Below are 15,615 nucleotides of genomic sequence, written 5' to 3'. Positions count from 1 at the left end.
GGTGGGTATGCAGGAGGCAGCTGATCAATGTTTCTCTCATCAATGTTTCTAACTCTCTATCCCTCTCCCTTCTTCTCTGTAAAAAATCAATAATGCCCTTGACCGGAATCGAACCTGGGACCCTTCAGTCCGCAGGCCGATGCTCTATCCACTGAGCCAAACCGGTTTGGGCGAGAAAAAAATATCTTGCCTCATCTTTGTGCATAAGCAATATAAGTAATATTGCTCTTATTGATTATGAAAGACGACCTGGGTTGAAAGTCTGGAACACAAACTTATGTTCCATAAACTTATCTGTATAAGCTTTACTACTGTTAAAAATATGATAAAACTTTGATATAGATTTATAATTTATTCATGAAATATCTACCAGGCATTATGCTAGGTGCTAATTAGGAAAGGGGAGTTAATTCAAGTGACTGCTTAACAAAGAGCTAAAAAAAAAGTCTTGGAAAGTCTTTTCAAATGTGTTGGTACAGTTTCTTGTATTACTTGTATAGTATAGTGAATGTGAAATAAGTTTACATCCCCAAGGACTATACTAGGTACATAGTAATTCATAATATTATTTGATGCTTTGATAATTAAGAGTCTTAAAATATTTTATCATAACGTGGTATTGTATTGAAGATTTGTTTGAATCTCTATGGACCCTAGGCCCGTGGTTGGCCAACAGCAGCTCGCGAGCCACATGTGGCTCTTTGGCCCCTTGAGTGTGGCTCTTCCACAAAATACTGACTTCTGCGCATGGGCCACAAAGTTTCAATCGCACTGTACGTGCGTGCCTGCAGGTGGTATTTTGTGGAAGAGCCACACTCAAGGGGCCAAAGAGCCGCATGTGGCTCGCGAGTTATGGTTTGCCAAGCCACAGCTTGCCGACCACTGCGCCTAGGCCAAACTTTTAAATTGTCTTTTGATTAATCACCAACCCTAGCTTCCTTTCTACTAATGGATCTCTTCTAAAAGAGTGTTGTGATTTGAGATATTTTTGTGTGTTTTTTATTCATGCTTAATATGAGATGAATCTGTTTTATCTTGGGAAACTAGGAGTGTAGTTAATAAGTATTTGTTAATGGACCTTATCTGTTATTCAAATTAGTATTGTGAATTGATAATACAAATCACATGAGGCTCTCATAATTATATTTGAGGAGAATCAATAATTCAAGTGAATGAATACAGGTTTTAAGTAATTTTGTTTTTAACAGTATCGAAAAATATTCAGTATAAAATTAATGTATGTATGAAAGTATGAAAAGAAGGAAGAACGCTAGATCAAGTGTCATCAGATTAGAACAGGTTCCTTTCTAAGAATGCTGAATTTACAGTGTTTTCAGCTTATTACCATTTATTTTGTATAGTCTTTTGACTCATTACAGGTGTCAGGTTGCTTTTGTTTCTTGATTCCAACTAGATCTTTAGAGTTTGGATTGTGATTAGTCCGGTTTGGGAGTTGTTTTGAAGGATTCTGTCTCTGTTGGCAGTGACAGAGGGAGGCTTGTTTGGATCGTTCTTGATTTCTAAACCTTGAAGAAAGTAGACCTGTATCTCAGAAACTTGCAAGCCCAGAAGACATTGAATTAATCAGGATCAGACTGAGTTTCAGACTGTGCTTACAGTTCCATTTGGAGTGCATGGAGTGTTACAGTAACTATTTACTTTGAATCTGCATTTCCTCTCACTCCCTCTTTTCTACCCTCATTTTATTGTTTTAATATTACAGATTGCCTACAATGTGTCAGAAATACCAGGGCATGGGAATGAGATGAGATATATGTGGACATTTATAGTTAAGGGAAAGATGTATACTGTGTGTGTGTGTGTGTGTGTGTGTGTGTGTGTGTGTGTATAAATTCAACTGTGGTAAGTGCTATTGAAAAGTACAAATTTTATATGAGAGAGTTACAAGAGGACCCATTCTAGTGTGGTGGGTTTGGGAAGGCTTTCCCAATAAACTGACATAGTGAGTATATGAATATACAGTATATGAAGTGAATATGTACTTGGCCAGTCAGAAAGAGGGGTTATTTGATGATTTCTTAAATCCAATACCCTGGCCAAGAATTTGATTTCTTCCCTTTAGACTTTGGGTTTTACTTAAACTTGAAGCTAATAGCAGTAATAAAGCATTTCAGACCATACAAATACCTTAACAGATTCTCTGAAATTGAACCTCTATTCTAATAAAATCTGTATTTTAAGTTAAGGTAGTCAGGAAATTTTAGTTACAAATGTTAGACAAAGTGTCTTAATAAGTTTGTCTTCACCCCTTTAAAGGTTGTAGACAAAATTGTGAGGTCTGGGTAGGTAAGCATGTTTATAATGTCTCTCCCCCCCCCTTTCTTTTCTTATGGTTAATTTTGTGGTTAAATTTATCTTGTGGTTTAGGTAGGTGGTTAGGGTTCTCCATATCAAAAAATAATAAGTGATTTTGTGCCTGTCAAATCATTGATGGCCTAATTTTTAGTCTTCAGTATAGTGAGTTTTAGCAAAAGTGTGAGTACAATTGCAGCTTAAACCTTTTGAGAATGGCTTCTCTTCTGTTAATGGATTGAATATATCAGCAAATGGTGAAGCAGTTTGGTATTTTTCAGTCAGCATAGTCCCCTGATATCTGTGACTTCCCTTGATCAAATTGTCTCTTCTTCTCTGTCTTGAATTCTTAGTTTGCTTGAGTTCTGTTTAGAGGATTCGATTCAGTACACCTAATATTCTTATTGGAGAGACTGGAATATTTGAATGTGCCTTCTGTCTTTCATAGGAATAAAGTTCTTTATTAAGATGTGTATTATTAGAATTTTTCTTCATTAATAAAGGTATTTCTTTTTAGAGCTCATGATATTTGTACTTATGTCTGCAGAAGATAGTAAGGCATAAAAATGTTTTGGATTAAGATTACTGTATTGCATGGTGAGTTATATCAGTATGTTGAAGTAATAATTGTGTATTTCTAAGACTATTCCCTACATTACCTAAAATATTAATATTGCTCAATTTAGAACATGGCTATAATGTATGCAGGACTCAATCTGAGTCATGTTTTTGATCATTTTTTTTCTCAATATTATATCTAAACTATATTTTCAGATTTATCTTTAAAGTCTGTGTCAACTGCCATATCAGTTTGAAAGTGGCTCCTTTTACAGAGTAAGGATACTATAAGGCTTATTTTGAAGGTCATCACTAAAACTTAATTGCATGATTTTCATTATAGGAAGGTTTTATATAAGTAGCTAAAGAAGACTTTTAAAGATTTTCTTGTATTCTCTGATATATAATATTAACAAAGTTGCCCTAGGTTTTTAGTTTAGTTTTTTTTTGGGGGGGGGAGAGATTATTTTTAATAATCTGGTTGTATACCATGAGACAGCATGGTGTAGTGCATTGGATATAAGTTATAAGATCTGAGACTTTTTTTGCTTTCAGATTTATAGTATGACTCAGTGTCCTCATCTATAAACAGATGACAGTCTATATTTTCTAACTCATTTTATGAAGTCAACATTACTCTGATATCAAAACCTGGCAAAGAAAACACACACACACACACACACACACACTTACAGACCAATATCTGATGAATATAGGTTCAAAAATCCCAAACAAAATACTAGCAAATTGAATACAGTACATTAAAATGAGAGCACATCTCGATCAAGTGGGGTTTTTTTCCAGGGGTGCAAGGATGGTTCAAATACACAAATCGATCAATGCAATATATCACATTAACAATATAAATGATAAAAAAACATATGCTTCTATCAATATATGCAGAAAAGCACCTGACAATATACAACATCCTTTTATGAGTAAAACATTCAATAAAATGGATATAAAAGGAAAGTACCTCAACATAATAAAGACCAGATATGACAGATCCTCAGCTAATACCATACTCAGTGATGAGAACTGAAAGCTTTTCCTCTGAGATCTGGGAGAAGACAAGGATGCCCACTCTTACCACTACTATTAAACGTAGTACTAGATGTCCTACCCAGAGCAATCAGGCAAGAGAAAGACATAAAGGCATCCAGGTTGGTAATGAAGAAGTAAAATTATCACTTTTTGCAGATGACATGATTCTTTATACAGAAAACCTTAAAGGTTCCACAAAGCCTTATTGTTTCTAATTGCTATTACAGTAAGCATATACAGTAAGGTTGCAGGGTATAAAATCAATGTACAAAAATATATTGGGTTTCTATATACTTAAAATGAAATTTCAGAAAAAGAAATGAAAAAAACAAAAAACAAACAAAAAATAACTCCATTTGCAATTGCAATAACAACAACAAAATACCCAGGAAGAAACAACAAAGGATGTGAAGGACCTATACACTGATAAATACAAGACATTATTGAATGAAATTAAAGAAGGCACAAAGAAATGGAAAGATATTAAAATAAATGGAAGAAGATACAAAAAATGGAAAGATATTCTGTGTTCATGGATTGAAAGAATTAGCATAGTTAAAAATGTTTATGTTACCCAAAGCAATATACAAATTTAATGCAATCCCCATCACAATCCCAATGGTATTTTTCAAAGAAATAGGACCAAAAAAATTATCAAATCGGTGGGGAACCACAGGAGACTCCAAATAGCCAAAGCAATGCTGAGAAAAAAGAACAAAGTTGTAGGTATCACATTCCCTGACTTCACATTATACTACAAGGCTACAGTAATCAAAACAGTGGGTACCCTGACCAGGTGGCTCAGTTGGTTGGAGCATTGTTCCCTATACCAGAAGGTTGCAGGTTCCATTCCTGGTCAGGGCACATATCTAGGTTGTGGGTTCAGTCCCCAGTCGAGGCATGTATGGCTGGCAACTTACTGAGGTTTCCCTCTCACTTCAATGTTTTTCTCTCTCTCCCTTCCTCTCTCTAAAATAAATAAATAAATAAAAAAAATCAATAAAAACATCCTTGGATGAGGATTAAAAACACCACCAATGTTTTTTTCCCTGAGTAATTGGGTGGATGTGATGCTATTACTGGGGGTAGAAAACCCAGTAATAAAAGCATTTTTGGGAAATATAGTAAGTTCTACTTTGGACATGCTGATTTTTTTTTTATCCCTATGGCACATTCTTATTGACATGCCAAAGACATTTAAAATATGAGGTAAGAATTTAGGAGAGAGGTTGGAGTTATAATAGGAATTCCTGCTTTTTGAAATAATAGATGATGCTGCAAGAGAGAGCATATGTAGAATGAGTAGAGATCTGAGGAAGACTATTAACAAGGAAATAGCATTTTGAGATAAAATGGGAGAATGAAAAAAATGCACTGTCATAGAAGCCATAGAAACTTCTCTTCTGTCAAAATTCTACCTATTTGTCAAGACTTATCTTAGAAGGTTTAGTGACATCTTCCTTACATCATCATCTGCCCAGTCCCATCTGCTTTTAGTCATTCTCTAAATGTGTTTCTATAGCAGTTTCTTCTTCCTCTTAACTTAGCATTTACCACACTGCTATATTGTAGATTATTGTTTATGATTTTATATTCCTTGAAGGAAAGGGTTAGATTTTATTCATCATTATTTTTCCCGTGTATGGCATAATTCTTAGTAACAATTTAATTGCATAAAGTTGGGGATAGAGTAAGGAAATAACTCAAGAGGTTATTGGATTGGTTGGTCATACTGACCTTAGGGAAAGTGTTATCTCTAGACTTAGGGGAGAGTGAATAGAGAGTTCTCTAGTCTTCTCTCAAGTCAGTCTTGCTTTTTTCTATACTCTGTTCCTCATTCCCCAATTATGTCTTTTAAATGTTTGTTCCTTTGATACTACTATTTCATCATGATGGATAAGTATTCATTCATGGTGACCTGTAAGAATTCCACTATTTTTTCCAATTTAGTTTGTATTCCCTTCTCAGTGCACTAATGCCTATAGTCACTCTTTGCTAAACTTCCAAGGCTCTTTGTATTACATTGCTAACATTTAATCCTTTTTCAGTTTCTCTATCCATTTCTTATCATATGTTATGATTGATAAGATTTTTACTTCCTATAACATTAAATTATTTTGTTTTAATTTAGAAACCTTTCTTTTAAATTCAAAGTTCACATACAAAAATGTTTAAACACAAATGTTTTCAATCTCAATTTAAAAGATAAGTCAATGAAGACTCAATGGTTGGTAATCTTTATAAAATATTTCTGTGAAGATAGTATCCCTGATGAACATAAATGCTAAAATCTTCAACAAAATATTAGCAAATTGGACCCAGCAATACATTAAAAAGATCATACACCATGACCAAGTGGGATTTATTCTGGGGATGCAAGGTTGGTATGATATTTGCAAATCAGTAAATGCGATCACATAAACAGATTGCAAGACAAAAATCACATGATGATATCAATTGATGCAGAAAAAGCATTCAACAAAATCCAACACCCTTTTTACTCTCAGTAAAGTGGGATTAGAGGGATCATACCTCAACATAATAAAAGCCATATATGACAAACCTACAGCCAACATCATACTCAATGGGCAAAAACTAAAACTATTTCTCCTAAGAACAAGCTAGGGATGCCCACTTTCACCACTCTTGTTTAACATAGTACTGGAAGTCCTAGCCATAGTGGTCAGACAAGAAGAAAAAATAAAAGATACAATTTAGAAAGGAGGAAAAACTGTCATTATTCACACATGACAAGATATCGTACATAAAAAACCCTAAAGACTCCATCAAAAAACTACTAGATTTAATAAATGAATTTGGCAGGATACAAAATTAACACCCAGAAATCTAGAACATTTTTATACACCAACTAGAAGCCCAGTGCACGAAATTCTTGTGTGTGTGGGGGGGTGTCCCTCAGCCCAGCCTGCGCCCTCTTGCAATCCGGGACCCCTCAGGTAGTATGTCCTTAGGTCTGGCCGGAGATCAGGGCCTATTGGGGCTTTCCTTCCCCTGGCTGCCAGCAACTGACCCCACTCCTGCCGCTGCCACTGCTTGCCATCTGTGCAGCACTACCCCCTCTCCTCCATCACTGATCGCCTCCCTCTGCAGGTGACAGGTGTGGGGTGTGATCGCTTGACTGGCCTGGGCCTCCCTCTGCAGGGTGATCGCTGGCCAGCCCCGTGCACCCGCCACAGTGTTGCTGGCTGGTGGCCTTTGCCTCCCTCTATGGGGCGATTAATCGTGGGGCCCCCAGACCAATCACCCCACAGAGGGAGGCCCCGCCCACCTGGCCAGGGCTCTGTGATCAATTGCCGCGCAGAGGGTGGCCTTGGCTTCCCTCTTTGGGGCGATCAATTGCAGAGCCCCTCCTTCTCTCCAATCGATCGCCCCACTGGCTAGCTGGTGGAGCCCCACCATCAAATGCCCTACAGAGCATGGCCTGGGCCTCCCTCTGCAGGGCAATTGTGGGGTGATGGTGGGGCTCCCTGACCAATCATATCACACCTGCCTTGGCTGGCCTGGTGCAAATTCATGTCATAGCATGGTCATCCTGAAGGTCGTCTAGACTCGTTCTGCTGTTTGGTTGTTTGGTCTATTTGCATATTATGCTTTTATTATTATAGATAATGAACTCTCAGAAAGAGAAACTAAAAAGAAAAATTCCACTTACCATTGCAACAAAAAATTAAGATTCTTAGGAATAAACTTAACCAAGGAGGTAAAAGACCTGTACTCAGAAAACTAAAGGACTTTGAAAACAGATATGCTAGTAGAGGAGGATATAAACAAGGAAGAATATACCATGTTCATGGATTGGTAGAATCAACATCATTAAAATGTCCATACTACCCAAAACAAGCTATAGATTTATGCAATCCCTACTAAAATACCAATGGCATATTTCACAGATATAGAACAAACACTCCAAAAATTTATATGGAACCAAAAAAGACCACAAATAGTGTAACAATCTTGAGAAAGAAGAACAAAGTTGGAGGAATCACAATACCAGATATGAAGCTATACTACAAAGCTACTGTTCTCAAAACAGCCTGGTCCTGGAACAAGAACAGGCATATAGATTAATGGAACAGAACAGAAACCCCAGATTTTGAACCACACCATTATGCTCAATTAGTATTTGACAAAGGAGGCAAGAGCACACAATGGAATAAAAACATATAATAAATGGTGTTGGGAAAATTGGACAGGTACACACACACAAAAATGAAACTATACCACCAACTTACACCATACACAAGAATAAACTGAAAATGGATAAAAGACTTAAATATAAGTTGTGAAACCATAAAAATCTTAGAAGAAACCACAGGCAACACAATCTCAGACATTTCTCATAGCAATATGTCTACCGATATATTTCCTAGGGCAAAGGAAATGAAGGAGAAAATAAATGAGACTACATCAAAATAAAAAGCTTCTGCACAGCAAAAGAAACCATCAACAAAATGAAAAGAGAGCCCACTGCATGGGTGAACATATTTGCCAATGATACATCCAATAAGGGATTCATTTTCAAAATATATAGGGAACTCATACAACTTAATAAACGGAAAACAAACAGTCCAATTAAAAAATAGACAAAGGACTTAAACAGATATTTCTCCAAAGTGGACATACTGAAGGCCAAGAGCCATATGAAAAAAAATACTCAAAGTCACTAATTATCTGAGAGAGGCAAATTAAAATGACAATGAGGTATAACCCACATCTGTCAGAATGGCTGTCATCAACAAATGACAAGTGTTGGTGAGGATGTGGAGAAAAGGTAACCCTAGTACACTGCTGGTGGGAATGCAGACCGGTGCAGCTACTGTGGAGAACAGTATGGAGTTTCCTCAAAAATTAAAAATGGTTTCCTCAAAAAGTTAAAAATGGAACGCCCATTTGACCCAGTGATCCCAATTCTAGGAATATATCCCAGGAAATCAGAAACATCAATCAGAAAGGACGTATGCATCCCTATGTTCATAGCAGCACAATTTACAATAGCTAAGATTTGGAAACAACCCAAGTGCCCATCAGCAATGGTACATTTACATAATGGACTACTATGCAGCTGTAAAAAAGAAAGAACTCTTACCATTTGCAACAGCATGGATGGATCTGGAGAGTATTATGCTAAGTGAAATAAGCCAGTCAGAGAAAAATAAGTATCTCATGATCCCACTCATATGTGGATTGTAATGAACAAAACAAATTGATAAACAAAATAGACCCAGAGACATAGAAGCACGGAACAGACTGTCAAATCTCAGAGGGAAAGCAGGGGAAGGTGGATGGATGGGAAGAGATCAACTAAAGAATTTGTAGGCATAACCCATGGACACAGAGGGGAAGACCTGGTGTAGGGGGTGGGGACGGGCTAGAAGAGGTCAATGGGGGAAAAAAGGAAATATATGTACTACTTTCAACAATAAAAGATAAAAAAATAAAAGTGTTATTCTTAACAAAATAATTTCTGTGAAACTTCTGCAATCCTCTGTACAGGAACTTGTGCCCGTTTCTGTTTTGTAGCATATACTAACATATATTATGCTAGATTCTTAATATGTATTTATTTTTCAGGTCATTTTTTTTTCTTTTATGCCTTCGGTAGACCAAAATCATTCATTTTATTTTACTTTTCATACTTTTTAATATCTAGCATGGTTTTTGTCAGACAATAACCATGTTTGAATAACTGAATGGATTTCTCTGGTTTCTGTCCTTGAGTTTCTCTAATATCCAGGCTGATAAGATCTGTAATGTATTTTTATTTTAGCATTCAACTTCAATTTGAGTTAACTTTATTTTTCCCCCTTACAATATATTTAATTTTCTTTTTAAATATACTTTTATTTTATTGAATTCAGAGAGAGGAAGAGAGGGAGAGAGAGATAGAAACACCAATGATGAAAGAGAGTCATGGATTGGCTGCTTCCTTCATGCCCCCTACTGGGGATGAAGCCCACAACCTGGGCATGTGCCCTGACCGGGAATTGAACCGTGACCTCTTGGTTCATAGGTCGACGCTCAACCACTGAGCCACACCGGCCGGGCTATATTCTATTTTTCGTTTAAAACTTTTTTCTTATTAATCCTCACTTGATATTTTTCCATTTATATATTTTTTACTTTAAAAAATACATTTTTATTGATTTCAGAGGGAGGAAGGGAGAGGGAGAGAGAGAAATATCAATGCTGAGAGAGCATCATCGATGAACTGCCTCCTGCAAGCCCCCCGGGGATCTGTCCCGAAACTGGGGCATCCTGACCAGAATTGAAACCTAACTTTCTGGTTCATTGGTTGTTACTCAACCACTGAGCAACAGGCTCCATTGAGAATGAAAGGGAGGGAGGGGGAGACAGAGAGAAACATTGATGTGAGAGAGGCACATCGATTGGTTCTTCCCACTAACACCCTGACCGTCTGAGGGATGGACCTGCAACCCAGCTACATGCCCTTGACTAGGAATTGAACCATGATCCTTAGGTGGGCTGGCTGACATTCTACCATTAAGCAACTCTGGCCAGGGCTAAAACTGTTTTTTAAGGCATCATAAGTATTTACCTCAACATTTGGTGGTTACTCATTATATGACCCATGTCATAATTTCTTTGTGTATTTTTTACCCATACCGTCAATAAATTAAAGTGTTTTCTGTTCCTGAAATTATATTTTTATAGAGGTGGCAGTAAAATACCAGTTTTTACTTTAAAAATATATGCTGTTATTCAGTAGCTTTCATCTAATTTAAGTGGAAAAGTTGGTTGGATTAAAGAAAAACTTTCTCTTTTCAGATTGCAGCAATTCTCCGGAAACGAAAACTAGACTATTATGTACATAGACTACTCCCTGAGATCCTGCAATCTGCTTCATTTCTGACTGCTAATGGGGCCTTGTATATGGCCTTCTTTTGCATTTTAAGGTTGGTACTCATATTCGCTACTGGAGGTTAATACAAATTCCTGTGTTGAAATGGAAACGAACAGATGTTTATATAAATGTTGTGCAGGTCACTGCTTGTATATTTTTTTTCTCTCTGTGAAGTGACATTTATTTATCCCAAGGAAAGCTTGTAAAGCCGGGAGTTGTGGGCCTCTTGGTCTAAAGATGTAACATAAACTTCAAATTATTGCTGTGATTAAATAGCAGAAGTATTTTACTTTATCATACATTTTCTGAGGGCTACTGTGTTTACCAAGTTGTTGAGGATTTCTTAACTTTTCAATTTCATAAATGATGAATTCAAAGCAGTTGTCCATGCTATAGGTTTAAGTCCACATGCAGTGAACAACTTCAAAAGGACTATAAACTGTCCGTGTTTAAATATAAAATAGTAAGTTAACTTCTGGCATATCCTACTGATGAAACTTTTAGTCCTGATTCAGTCTTATGCACATTACTTGGAGACATGCTTCAAACAATGTAGATGTAGTTGGAATTCAGTTTTTAGTCCTGTGATATGCCTAACATATTTATTAAGTATTTACTTTTTATCTTTCCCCCCCACTGAATATTGAAAACCCAAATTAGTGTGTTTTTAATCAATCAAGTTTAAAATACTAACTTTATATTGCCCTCATATTAGTGTGATCCAATTTAATGTCGTTCAAAGTTCTGCAGGTATATTAGCAGAAATTAAAAATATTTCCAAATGTCTTTTAGAGATATTTCCCTTAAAACATTAATATTTATAGATGTCCAGATTATGCATAAAATAATTGATAAGGTTTATACTGTTGTGAGTACGTCATGTCTTTAAATTGACCTGGAAATCTGTGTAAGAAACTCTTTATCAGGTGGTCTCTGGAAAGTTTCTAACATTTGTTAAAACTCTAAAAATAAAGTTATAAGATAACTAGGTTTTTAAAAAATTACAGTAATAATAAATTGCTATTGCAGCATATTTCTTTACGTTCCATGAACTTGTTTGGTTAAGTTGTAGAAACATAAACTACTTATAATAAAGTAACATCTGTATTTCTCCAGTAATTGAATCACTGATTATTTTCCTTTAATTTTTACATTCAGTAACTTCTTAAGTTCCTTGTGGATTTTATATTGGATGGGGGACTACTAATAGTTTTCTCAGGCAGAAAGTTTCTGATGTCCGTTTCGGAAATATCCATGTTATATATGCTTAGTAGGTTTTCTAATTCTTTAAAGCTAAGCTTCATTTCAAAAGATCATTTCATCTTTATTTTTAGCCTTGTCTGTGTATATCTCAGGAACATACTGTCTTTGAAAGGAAAAAAAAAAGTCTTTCCAACATCTCCATTTTTTTTCTCTTTAAAAATCTGAGCATCTAATGGTTTTATATAATGTGTGAGACACCATGCAGAGTCTTACTTTCACTAGTAAGTGAAAAATTATATAAACATATAACTAAGAGTAGGAAACATTTTTTTAGTAAGTGCTGTAAGAAAGAGTTATCAAGGGTGATAGAAGCAAAGAGGGAGAGACATTTGTTGAATATTATGTGTAAAAAGTGATAGTAATTATTGTAATAACAGTTAACATTTTCTTTGTATTTTCTATATGCTGTGTATGGTGCTAGGAAATATTTCATGCAGTCCTCATAACAATATGAGATCGGTAATATTTTTCTCATTTGATAGATAAGGAAGTTGAGAACACAGCGGGTTTGTATAGTGAGTGATGTTGGATCCAGGAATCTCTAAATGAATATGATTGGCTAAATTACTACAGGGAGAGAATATCTGTTAGTTTGCTATTGTCGTCTGGTGAGAGATGGTGAGGGTCTTATCTAAGACCAGGGGCAGTAGGTTGGAGAGGAATTTGAGAGGATAATTGCATATGAAATGATTTTTAATGTATGGGGTAAGGGAGAAGGAGAAGCCACGGATGTCTCCAAGTGTCACCTATGCGTGGATAGGTAGTTGTTGCCAGTAACCTAGGAAAATAGGGGAGAGAGAACAAGTTCATGAGGAAGGAGAGAGAGATCATGAGTTTGTCTTTGGATATGTTGAGTTGGAGGTGCTGTGGACATTTTGATAGAGTGTGGACTGAGAAGGGGAGCTTCTATTTGTAATGACTGAAATGACAAACCAGAAATTTCATATGAACATTCCGAATTTGAATTTCAGGAGGATACTTGGAAAATTCTACTCATGGAGTCCTGGTTTTGGTGCCGCTTTGCCAGCATCTTATGTGGCCATTCTAATTGAAAGAAAAAGCAGGTAAAATTTTACATATCTACATATTTAATTGAACTGATTTACTGTCCCCCATGTCAACTAGAATTTTTTTTCTAGTTGCTTATCGTTTATTGTAGTCCAGGTATGAGAAATATTTCCACATATCTTTTTCAATCTTGCAGATATATTATGGCAAATTTAATTTTATACTGTCATTATTTATGTTTATTAAGCCTAAAAATATAAAGATTAACATTATAGAGCAATAATATCAATTAGTCTTTATTTACTAAAAATTTAGAGAATTCTTTGGTGTACCTAACTAAAACATGGCATGCACAAATTGTAATTAAAAATCTTCTCCGTGCCCTAACCGGTTTGACTCAGTGGATGGAGCATCGGCCTGCGGACTGAAGGGTCCCAGGTTCGATTCTGGTCAAGGGCATGTACCTTGGTTGCGGGCACATCCCCAGTACGGGGTGTGCAGGAGGCAGCTGATCTGTTTCTCTTTCATCGATGGTTCTCACTCTGTATCCCTCTCCCTTCCTCTCTGTAAAAAATAAATAAAATATGTGTGGATTCTGGAGCTGTTCTATTTACAGCTTAGCTAGCTCTGCCACCTATTATGTGACTTCTGTGGCTTATTCCTTACCTGAAAAATGGATAGTGATAATTTACTCAGATAGTTATCCAGAGAATTAAATAAGTTAATATAGGTAAAAGTGCTTAGAACGGTGCTTGACACATGGTGTTATGTTAAGTGTTAAGTATTCTTATTGTTTTTTGCTCATGAGTAATGACAGTTATTCTGGTGGTTCCTGATCAATTTAAAAATGTGAATATTGGTTTTGGAAATATGATTTAAAAATATGTTACTCATACTTAGGTCTTATTTTTATAATTTTAGTTTAAAGTAATTAAACTTTTCAGTGAAGAACAGAATTTGTTTAACTATAACACCAAAGTAAAATTGTGCTATTGATATTAAAAGCTGTAACTTCTTTTTAAAAAAATATATTTTTATTGATTTCAGAGAAGAAGGGAGAGAGAGGTAGAGATAGAAGCATCAATGATGAGAGAGTCATTGATCGGCTGCCTCCTGCATGCCCCCTTCTGGGGACTGAGCCCAAAACCTGGGCATGTGTCCTGACTGGGAATCAAACCATGACCTCCTGGTTCATAGGTCGACGCTCAACCACTGAGCCACACTGACTGGGCAAAACAATAACTTCTTAAGGCATAAGGAGGTTTCTTGTAAGTGATGTGATTACTTGGATTTTGGTTACTAATTTATTTTCTATTATTTTTTTTTACTTTTGATAGGGAACTTTATTTAAAAAAAAAAAGCTTTCTGCTTTTATTACCTTTAAGTGAGCTACTGCCCTAGTGTTTTGTTTGTAGATACTAAGTATTCACAAAAATTTATAAACCTGTTTTAAATATTAATTGGAGTGGTTTTACTGTTTTAAAAACTTAATAAAAAATTTAAGTCTAGCTTTTCTGTAAGTACTATACCTTGGTTGCTGAAGAAAAATTGACCCTTACCTTAATGTGATTGTTACGTAGTTGAACTCTGTGATATATGTTGATTTACTTCTGTTTATTAGGTAATGCAATAAATGCCTGGAAATAGTTCTTTAGTTTTTTCGTTGAGAGTTATGTATGTATATGTATGTATCAACCACAAATCCTAGTTTGAGGTCTAATTAAAACTTTAAATTTTAGTTTTTTAGTATTGTTCAGAAGCTAGTGACTCTTTTTATAAAGCAGGTTTTAAAAATGTTTTTGGGATTAACCTTAAAACATAACAAAGCAAGTCTTTTTGCTCTATTTTAAGGAAGCCTGGTCTGTGTTTATCTGGAATTGTGTAAAAGTTAACTTCGACTTTTTTTTTGGTTTTGAAAAATTATTTTTTACTTATCACAAAATTTAAATATTTTAATAAATTAAGCATCAATATCCTTTAATAGATTATAGCTAATTTATAAAGGTTGAAATTATATTTTAAAATTATTATAGCTAGTGCCTAAAATGAAGCATATTAATGTTATAGTTCTTACTTTAGGGAAAAGAAGTTTATGATTATTAAAGAATTTACAAGGAAAATCAATGATATGTTGGTGCGGATAGCCAGGAGGCAGCTTGAAATGTGAGTGTAGATTTAGGAGAAGCATGGTAGTTATAAAAATAAAATTGGGGAGTTTTTTCTTATAAGTGGTCATTGAAGCTATGAGAGAAGATCACAGTACGAAAGCCCAGAATACGATGTCTGAGGTTAGAAGTTGGTAAACAACAACATTTAAGGAGTTAGTTGTCAATTGAAACATTCTGTCTCTTTTAAAATAAATATTAGTAATATACACTGAGTGGCCAAATTATTATGACCACCTGACGTTTGTAGGCAAATTAGCTGTACATTGCATCATATGGGATATGGAAGCCGAAGGCCTGTTCGAACACCTTTGCTGTCTGCAGTTACCAAGATAAAACGTCTCCAATTCGCACAGGAACACAAGGATTGGACAGTCAAGC

At 35.5% G+C, this 15,615-nt stretch overlaps 1 protein-coding gene across 1 annotated transcript in view; it reads left to right on the top strand.

Annotated features, from left to right (window-relative positions):
- Nucleotides 1-15,615, top strand: part of TMEM135 (transmembrane protein 135) — a 216,879-nt gene that overhangs the window by 9,442 nt on the left and 191,822 nt on the right. Inside the window, exons 2-3 of the mRNA XM_006755866.2 lie at nucleotides 10,723-10,850; nucleotides 13,033-13,125. Coding sequence (XP_006755929.1) covers nucleotides 10,723-10,850; nucleotides 13,033-13,125 — 221 coding nt within the window. The remainder of the gene's footprint in view (nucleotides 1-10,722; nucleotides 10,851-13,032; nucleotides 13,126-15,615) is intronic.

Source organism: Myotis davidii, unplaced genomic scaffold (assembly GCF_000327345.1).
Source record: "Myotis davidii unplaced genomic scaffold, ASM32734v1 scaffold430, whole genome shotgun sequence".
NCBI lineage: Eukaryota > Metazoa > Chordata > Mammalia > Chiroptera > Vespertilionidae > Myotis > Myotis davidii.
Note: the sequence above shows the minus strand (reverse complement) of the source record. Positions and strands in the feature narration are given on the sequence as shown.